This window comes from Lolium rigidum, chromosome 3, assembly GCF_022539505.1.
Source record: "Lolium rigidum isolate FL_2022 chromosome 3, APGP_CSIRO_Lrig_0.1, whole genome shotgun sequence".
Lineage (NCBI taxonomy): Eukaryota > Viridiplantae > Streptophyta > Magnoliopsida > Poales > Poaceae > Lolium > Lolium rigidum.
In genome coordinates this window covers 295363001-295372989 of record NC_061510.1, presented here as the reverse complement: position 1 = coordinate 295372989, position 9989 = coordinate 295363001, and the positions used below count along the sequence as shown (strand labels likewise).

The window sequence follows — 9989 nt, the reverse complement described above, 5'->3', positions numbered from 1 at the left end:
ACAAATCTCGGCGCATCGCCAACTCCTTCGTCTCGAGGGTTTCTACCGGTAAGCACCATGCTGCCTAGATCGCATCTTGCGATCTAGGCAAGCACAAGCCTGCCCACGTTGTTCATGCGTTGCTCGTACTCGAAGCCTTTTTGATGGCGAGCAACGTAGTTATCTTAGATGTGTTAGGGTTAGCATTGTTCTTCGAATTACATGCTTTCGTTATGCGACCCTTGCACATCTAGCCGCCCTTACACCTATCTTAGGTGTAGGGGCGGCACCCCGCTTAATCATAGTTTAGTAGATCTGATCCGTTACGGTTGCTCCTTGTTTCATCAAGGATTAGTTTAACATCCGCAATAGTTAGGCCTTACAAAGGGTTGGAGGATCCAGCGGCGTGTAGGGTGGCGTTTGCTAGCCCTAGAAAGGATGTTCCGGGGATCAACCTCGGGTTGGTTTTTAGGCCCTGTCTAGGATCGGCTTACGGTCACCGTGCGCGAGCGCGAGGCCCAATCGTGAGTAGGATGATCCGATTATGCGGTGAAAACCCTAAATCGTCGTAGATCTAATCAGCTTTATCTTGATCAAGCAGGACCACCATATATTCGGACACCTTGTCCGGATCATGGGTGGATCGGCTCTTTGAGCCGATTCACGGGATAACCTGAGAGCCGATCGAGGCTCGAATTTAATGTTTACGTGTATGCCATGCAGGAAACTAAGCGAGGCATCATCCACACCTTCCTGACCAGGTATAGGTCAGGTGGCACGCCCTTGTGATCAGCATCGGCGCGTGCGACCAGGAGGCTTTGCGGGCCGTCGCTCTGAGGGACTGGGGCCAGCCGCAGCCCTATTTGTTCCCGGCTCTACCGTGTTGACCGTCTCTGCCCGCCAGGGGGTTTCTGACGTCAACACCATAAGAAGAAATTGATGAAGAATATGTCTTGAAGAAGAAGATTAAGTGATATCTCATATGTATCTTCAAGACATCAACATGATGAAGAATGAAGAAATGAAGTGGAAGTTCAAGATAAGCATCTATAAGAGATCATAGGCTGCTTGAAGCTTGATATTCTTATGGTGAACATGGATATGTGAAGACATGCCCAAAAAAGAGGCTGTCCCATAGGAGTATGGGGGAGAAATTTGCAAGTCTTCAACAAGCTAACCTTTCGAGCCTTCCCCCATGGATCTCTATAGTGTAATCAAGAAAGGAGTTTTATATTGAGGTGGATAAGATCGTCATCATCAACCTCAAGTGGAATATGCGCAAGGCAAAGGTAGGATCTTGATAGGGTTTATTTCTTACCGGTCTCGTGATGTTAGTTGTGAGACCAGATTATAGGATAGATAGACGTACTATCAAGAGGGGTTCTCAAGTGAGTAATTCCATCGTATCGTTCGGAGAGAGCTCAAAAATTTGCATCACTGGCATCATGTTTCTTGGTTCTTGTTTGGTTCTTATCCATGAGAGAATTTAGTTCTTGTATTAATCTCCATGACAAGCTCTAGTTCATCGAAAACGGGTCTCATATGCATTCTCTATTGCGTTTTCGATATTGGTGGTTTTACCGGTTCATCTCTTATAGATAGGTCAAACCTTTTATCATTTGTTTCTATCCTCCCTTTTCGGACTATGATGGTTTTCTGCATGATCCTGTAGAGCTCTTTGCTAGATTCAAAAGGAGCCCAATATCATCAAAATTGGAGTCCGGATGCAAAAGTTCTTAAAGTTTTCGTGAAGCAGTTTTTTGGCCTGAAGTTAGCCGAAAGTTCCGATGGCCGGTACTTCCGCCCTACTTCCGGTGAACTTCCGGAAATCATGTTTTTGCACGCAGAAAGTATACTGCGAGCTTCTCGGAGGCGCTCTTCACCCGAAAGTTGGCCGGTACTACCGGGGGTCGGTAGTACCGCCCTAAATGACTGGAAGTTCCGATTTTGATGAGTTTTTTTTGCATAACAGGCGGATTTATCTTGCCATATTTAAGGGGGTCTTCTTCCCCAAAGTTTCCTATCCGTTTGAGCTTGTTTTTGCCCCCGTTGTTGGCCTTCTTTAAGCTTGCTATCTCCCTCTTCCTCCAATAAATCTTGCATCTATTTGAGAGAAAAGATAGAGGAGATCTAAATCTACACTTCCACCAATCAACATTCCCTTTTGTGAGAGAATCCATTTGGATATAGATTTTGGAGAACTTGGTGCTTTTATTTCCCCAATAGCTTTAGTAGCTTTGTTAGAATTTGAGAGTGAAGTATTTGGCATCTTTGTGATGTTCTTGCCACTTTATTTGGTGCATCAGTTTGACTTCTCCGTGGGATACGTGGAGGTGAAAGTTCGTGTGTATATTTCTTCGGGAGCTTGTTCCTCTTGGGTCTTTGGACTCTAGACGGCTTAGTGGTCTTTGTGGTGTTCTTGGGAACTCCAATTAATTTGTGGAGATTCTTCAAGGGCAGGGCCTTTGTGGCGATTTATTGGGAGCCTCCAATTAAGTTGTGGAGATAGCCCCAAGCTTTGTGCAGGTTCGGTGACCACCCTTAAGGTTCCATAGTGGATCGAGGTCTTCCCCTTTGGTGGGAAGGGCCGAGGAGAATACGGTGAGGTCTTCGTGGCATTTGGAGTGCTTTGTCCTCCACACCGCTCCGACGACACTAGCACTCGCAAGAGTGTGAACTTCGGAATACATCGTCGTCTCCGTGTCACCTCGGTTATTCCTTTATCTGAGCTATTTACTTATTCATATTACTTAGTGGTACCCTTCGTGCTTGAAGTTATATATCTTGCTATCACATATTTGCTTATCTTGCTTAGCGTAAGTTGTTGGTGCACATAGGTAAACCCTAGTTATATAGGTTTTGTGCTTGTCAAATTAAACGCTACTTTTATTCCGCATTTGTTAAGTCATATTCGTAAAAGTTTTAAACCGCCTATTCACCCCCCCCCCCCTCTCTAGGCGGCATTCGTGTCCTTTCAACGTGTTAACAAGGTTCCTATATATATCAAATTTAGACGAACTTTATCCGCTAACAAGTATGAACTTTGGTTGCATTTTTTGGTGTGCCTAATCTCGGTTAACTTAAGTGATGTTTTAGATGTTTTTACTTGGAGTTTAACTACCTCTAGTACTTTCTCAGTGAATTCTATGTATTCCGATTTGATGAATGGCCATACAGTTTTCTTGCAGAGACATATTTGGAAAATTAAAGTGCCACTAAAGATTATGACCTTCATGTGGTTTCTTTATAAAAAGGTTATTCTAACCAAAGATAACCTCGCTAAAAAGGAATAGGAATGGTTGTAAGAAATGTGTATTTTGTGATGCTAATGAATCTATCAACCATTTATTTTTTGATTCTCCCTTCGATAGAGTTATTTAGAGAATTAGTCAATTCACTTTTAATTTCCTCCCACCAACCAATATCACAAATATGTTTGTAAGTTGGTTGGATGGGGTTAATAAAGCATCTAAAGAACATATTTGAATGGGTATTTGTGCTTTGATATGGGCCATTTGGAACTGTCGTAATGATTAACAAGAGTACGAATGCGCAGTTCTACAGGTTATCCGTATGGTTACACATTGGATTCACGAGTGGTCCTATCTTTTACCAGAGACGCAACTTACATATATGGATTCTGGATGTAGCCCACTGGAGATACTTACTTGGGATATTTACAACCATGGTTGCTGGCGGCTTTCTAAAAGGCTTCAAGATGCATAGAAAATATTTCTAATTTTCGTTGGTTAATATTTATGTCCACCTTATGTGATTCATAAGTTGTAATACTTTTAAACTTTGATACTACGCAATAAAACGGCTGCGTGCATCAATTGATGCAGAGGTCGAGGCTATTCTCTCCATTTTGAAAAACAGAAAACTGAAAATAGTTTCTTGTCGAGCTTCATGAAGAAGACTGATAATAACGTCGCCAAGAAAAACATCACTAGAGGCTGTAAGGATGGTGTCATCGATATCCGGCGAGACTACCAACCTTGTACACAAACTGCGAGGTGTCGGTGTGAGCTGCAACAAATCCAATGGTAAAATAATTATTAATAGATCGACGTAATTTACGCAAGAAAATACTCAGAGACACTTTTTCTATATCTGTCTACACCATACTGGTTCAATTAGAAGTGTATTCGACTTTATAAAGGAAATCAAAATGTACCAGTTTTATTAGAAGTGTATTCAACTTTATAAAGGATAACAAAATGTAGCTTGGGTTCATGCTTGTGTTCCTATGAAATTTTGGCATAAGAATGCATTTCTTAGGAATTTGACAATCTCGGTTTCAAAGTGAATATGTACTCCCTCTATCCTGGAAAACATATCTCAAATTTATCAAAATTTAGATCTAGATACTAATAGTGCCAAAAAAGGCAGATGAGATTTGTCTAAATTTAGATATGTCTATACAAATAGTTGTTTATCAACCAGGGAGTAGAGTTGGTGCAGGGCCCACGGCCTTTCCCCACGGAGAGCAGAAAAGGAAGCTTGTGTTGCCACTCGAATTGCAAGGAATTCTCTCAGCAGGTTTTCTCATAGATAAAAAGGCGCAAAAATGCAATTTAATAGAACAGAAGAGCAAAGAAAAAAAAAGTGAGCCCTCCATCAACAACCCGTAGCCCGGGCCTCCCTTGCTACGCCAAAAGCTAGAGAAACTCCATCCATTTACATATAATAATGTTCAGCTCGTTGGAAACCCAATTTAATTTTTCCAAGGTAGCTCTTAAATGGAGCTGTGGAATGGAGTAGATTAGATAGGTTTAGATAGAATTTTGGATGGTAACGGCAATACCAATTCTAAACAATAAACAATATACTCCCCCCGTTCCATTAAACTTATCTGAGAATTGTCAAAATTTAGATGTATATGTGACAATTTTCATGGGACAAAGGGGTATAAGAAGTCAGTTCTTGCTTCCAACAAGGCAACACCAGCAATGAACCGGCACCATTTCTTCCATCAACTTCATACCATGTGACCAATGGAAGCTCTCTCTCAGATGGGGTAGCTCGCACAGCGTTACACGAGAATATGTGCAGAAAAGGAGTCCTAGGACCAACGTCAGATACACAATAGTATGTGCAGAAAAGGAGTCCTAGGACCAACGTCAGATACACAATAGTGTAGTAATCACTAATCTGAAGATGCAAAAAAAGAAGAAGAAAAGCAAACTTGACAAATGCTAATAAGGAAACTAATAAGTTATCTATGGAACAAACGCAAGAATCCAGATGGACAGAAGTATGTGTGTCAGCTCCGTGATGAACACTTTTTTTGAGAATGCCCAAGAAGATGACACCGGCCACACTGAACAATCCGCTTCGGCCGTTTCAAGCTTTCCATCTTGAGAATCTTCATTTTGGGACGACCAGGAGGCCTCCGGATCTTGGGTGGGCGAAGTATCACATCTGACTTGTAGCATACGCCCGGCCCAGAGGAGGAATTGCTCCAGTGAATCCGGTCTGGAATTGGATAGATCCGCTGAGAGTAGGTCTCCCTATACTTCAATACGCTGAAGCAGTCATGTGTGTACTGGCGAGGATCTTCACCACATGAAAGTAGTGCAGCAGCAGCATGTGCACATGGAATACCATATATTTGCCACCGACGACACGAGCAGAACCTGGTTTCAGTATCCACAATGTTTGTTCGCTCAGATGACACAATCTCAAACTCCACCTTGTTTGCACGGAGTACTTGATAACATCCTGAATCAGAAATGGATTCTGAAATGAGTTTCTCAGCAGATGGAACAAGAACTGACTCGTGGGATAGTGCCAACTTGTATCGTTCACTAAACCAGCATGTCAGTTGGTGTCTGATGTACTCGATTGTTTGCACAATGGGAAGCTCATGACACTCCAGGGCCCAGTTATATAATATTTCCGTTATGCCAAGATTGAAATGGCCATATCTCATACCCTCAAAGTAAGAAACTGCCCAGAGGTTTGGTGGAAAATGCTGGAACCATTGCATGACATCCTGAACTTGCATCATATCTTTTACCTTTGAATCAAATTCTGTAGTTGTGAGAGCATAGAAAGCACTCCAGAAAAGGTTCAGAAGTTTAGGACTCTTGAACTCTTCACGAAAATTCTCACTCACGTATCTCAAGCAAAATCCATGAAAAGCAGTAGGGAAGTTGAGCTCGACAGCTTCAACCACCTGTGGATGTCTCTCAGAGAGTATTGTTAAAACAGGCATCTTATCTGTGTTAACTCCAAGCATCTTCCTAAGTTCTGAGATAAACCACATCCAGTTGTCATCACTCTCAGAATCGACAACAGCAAATGCTACAGGGAACATCATATGATCAGCATCAACAGCTGAAGCACATAGCAATGTCCCAAGATACTTCCCCTTCAGTTCTGCCTTGTCAATTTCCAAAAGGGGTCTACACGCATTTAAGAAGCCATAAATCGATGCACGGAACGAGACAAAGAGCCGCTGAAAGGAATTGTCCGTCACAGAACCTTTGTATACTGCAACGCTACCAGGATTTGTCTTTCCAATCTGCTCACAGTATGCAGGAAGAAGGCGATATCCATCCTCAAGGGTACCATGAACAGCAGCCATGCTTCTCTCCTTTCCACGCCATGCCTGCATATAAGACACAGCAACCCCATGCTGGTCCCGAATATCCTGCAGTATCTCCTTTGGTTTAATCTGCGGATTATCTCTTAGCCTTGCCTCAACAGACCTAGCCACCCAGTTAACAGTGGCCTGTTGATGATGTAGATCCTGAACACCCTCACATGTGTGCTCTGCTTGCAGCGTCCTGACGGTGAAAGTCGGAACATCATGGCACTTGGCCACATGCACCCGCCACGGACATCCTTCTGTGCTGCATTTGGCGATGAATCGGCTACGGTCAGATTTCACGACACGAAGCTGGAAATGCAAAGCAATGGCCATATCCTTGATCGCCCTGCGGCAGGTTTCAACATTGCTAAACTCTTGGCCGATGACAAGGAATCGCTCACGCTGTACAAGGTCCTGCTCTGCCTCAAGATAAATCTGGTCGTCTTCTGACTCAACTAAAACATGGTCGTCTTCTGACTCAACTAAAACATGGTCGTCTTCCGGCTCAACTAAAACCTGACCATCTTCTGCATGAACTACAACCTGGCCGTCCGACTGAACTATAACCTGGTTGTCTTGCAGCTGAACTGCATCCTGGCTGTCTTGCCCCTGAAATACAACCTGGTCATCTTCCGACTGAACTACAGCCTGGCCATCTTGCGCCTGAACTACAACCTGGCCGTCCGACTGAACTATAACCTGGTTGTCTTGCAGCTGAACTGCATCCTGGCTGTCTTGCCCCTGAAATACAACCTGGTCATCTTCCGACTGAACTACAGCCTGGCCATCTTGCGCCTGAACTACAATCTGTCTGTCTTGCGCCTCAAGTACTACCTCGACGTCTTCCATCATTAAGCAGCTCTAAACTCTGAATAGAATTATCTTATTCTGACTCATAAGAAACATCAGACACCTCGACAGCAACAGAAAAAACTTTGTTCACAACTCCCCAAGCACTGCCCTGTAAACATGAGCAGAAGCACATAGCTATTAACATGAGAAAGAAGCCATTCCAGTGGAACAAAAATTACCAGTATTAGGCTATTAGCACAAGCACGTTAGTCACTAACGAGAGAAAGAGCCAATCCAGTGGCTGAGCCATGGGTAGAGCCACACCCCGGGCAGCAGGGGCCATGGCCCGTGTCTGAACTTCTTTAACCTATATATATTAGTGAAATATTTGATTTGGCCTAGCACTTAGCCTAATTACAACTCTAAATTCAAAATTGGCCCGGGGTTTGGTTAGGTTCTAGCTCCGCCTGCTGAACGACACAAAAAGTATCATTCAATACTTACTCAGTTTACCGCACCTTCCTCCCAAGTCCCATTTTTTGGGAGAAAAAAATTAGGAATCTGGGCGTTAGGTAGCAAGTCCTACGGCGTCAACTGCGGCCGATTGCGCGCCGAAGAAGAGAGAACCTAATCGTGTGAGCCATCGAATAGGGGCGACGGATCTAGATGTTGCCCAAAATTTGTGGGATCAGTTTGGGATCAAGCAAGCACTGGATGACTAGAAGCTCGTACCTCAAAGAAAAACAACCAATGTCCAAGACTGCGGACGCGGCGGAAACAGCAGGGAGGGGCGCGATGGGACGGAAAGGGAGCGGAGACGGCGACGGCGATGCGAGTGAGAGGCAGATGGGTTTGGGGCCGAGCCTTCGGCGGCGACCGCACGGCGGCGACTCTAGGGCACAGCGGTGGACGGTGTGGCACGGAGATTTTAGCGTCGCATTTGGTCGGCAAAGGAAAAAGATAACGGAGGAAGGGGAAATCTCTACTCCGCACTTTTACCTCCCAACCCTTCAGATATCACGTAATCTGTCCGTGATACATCCTGCACCCGAAAAATCGTTTGCAATTGATCCCCTCGTCGATAATTAGCATAGCTGTGCCCTCAAACCAGTAACCCTTAAAGTCAATTTGAGGATCACAAAACGCAAATTTGAAGATTTTGAGGGTTGGTTTGAGAGCACTGATCTACGCCCCGGTCTTCAAACCCTTAAAACAGAATTTCGATAGTTTGAAACACACAATTAACAGTTTACATCACATAATCATTCTATCTATCATAAAACACAAGCAAATAATAGTTTCAAACGCACAATAATAAATCAACTTAATACAATAATATTTTCTGCAAACTACAATAATAGTTTGAAGCAAGTAGAACATGAATAAGTGTTCGAACCAAATGGAACATTGGCCACGACCACGGCCAAGCAAATGAATGAACTAGGTAGATCATTGGCCACGGTCAAGCAGCTGCCAGTGGTGCTCGACAAGATCACCACAGAGCTGGTTATGAGTGGTGGCATTTTCAATATCCCGATGTGCTTGGAGAAAAGCTTGAAGGCGATCGGGGTTCCTCTCCGCTCGAACTCGGGTACCAATATTGTCATAAAAACATGGTAAATTTAACCCCCTCTCATCTCCTAGTATCATATTGTGTAGAATGACACAACACTTCATGATGTTCACGAGGGTTTTCTTATCCCAAAAATAAGCTGGACCCCGAACAATGGCAAATCTTGCTTGCAAAACTCCGAAAACTCTCTCAATATCTTTGCGGGCTGCCTCTTGTGCCTTCGTGAAATTAGCTTCTTTCTTTGATAAGGGTTTTCCTTTCTTCTCTTTAATGGACTTCACAAGAGTTGTCCACTCAGGATAAATGCCATCAGTGAGATAGTATCCCATTATGTACTCATTGTCCATGACTTTGTAATTGAAGGTTGGAGCATCACCTGAAGCTAGTCTTGCAAATAAAGTAGACCTTTGAAGCACATTGATGACATTGAGTGTTCCCGGCAACCCAAAAAATTCATGCCAAATCCATAGGTCCTCGGATGCCACGGCCTCAAGCACAATGGTAGCATCACGGCTTTTACCGCAATACATTCCATGTCAATGCATGCAATCTAGGCTACCAAGCATGCCCAGCCATCCCCTTTTTTCATTCATCTCCATCAATCTCTTTGTGGCATCCTTGTTCGGAGCACGAAGATACCAATCACCATACAAACGGATGACCATCTTGGCAAACTTACGCACGGACTCCGTGGTTGTATCTTGGTTAATGCGAAGATACTCGTCCATATAGTCTGCGGGTATGCCATAGGCGATCACCCACATTGCCGCCGATATCTTCTGAAATGCACTAAATCCCATGGTGCCGGCTGCATTTCTACGCCGCTTGAAATAGTTTGAGTTGGCCTCGCAATCTTTCACTATTTTCACAAACAAGTCGCGGTGCATTCGGTACCTTCTACGGAAGAGACGGGGTGGATATGTTGGTACCTCTGCAAAATAGGCTTGCATGAGTTGGTCGTGGCCGAGAGCGCGGTTCTATGCAAATGTGACCCATCTTCGACCCCTGCCTCTGATCAAGCAGCATCGAGCGGTCTTGAATCTCCTT

General features: G+C 44.0%; 1 protein-coding gene across 2 annotated transcripts; it reads right to left on the bottom strand.

Annotated features, from left to right (window-relative positions):
• Positions 1-5056: 5056 nt before the first annotated feature.
• LOC124703580 lies at positions 5057-8275 on the bottom strand. 2 transcript variants are annotated; one of them, XM_047235790.1, is made up of 3 exons: positions 8102-8275; positions 7253-7538; positions 5057-7120 (listed from the first exon to the last, which is right to left on the bottom strand). In XM_047235790.1, exons 2-3 carry the CDS (start codon positions 7427-7429, stop codon positions 5246-5248), a joined length of 2052 nt encoding a protein of 683 aa, XP_047091746.1. In that variant the 5' UTR covers positions 7430-7538; positions 8102-8275; the 3' UTR covers positions 5057-5245. The 2 variants fall into 2 exon arrangements, with proteins under 2 accessions (XP_047091746.1, XP_047091745.1); XM_047235789.1 differs by having other exon boundaries at positions 5057-7240; positions 7373-7538; positions 8102-8273.
• Between the last annotated feature and the right edge of the window lie 1714 nt (positions 8276-9989).

Bases quoted from the DNA above. Each gene is read 5' to 3' on its own strand.
- LOC124703580 (XM_047235790.1), bottom strand. From the start codon at position 7,429: ATGATGGAAGACGTCGAGGTAGTACTTGAGGCGCAAGACAGACAGATT. The intron at 7,121-7,252 runs GTTGTAGTTCAG...TCGGACGGCCAG, and splicing joins TAGTTCAGTCGGACGGCCAG to GTTGTAGTTCATGCAGAAGA.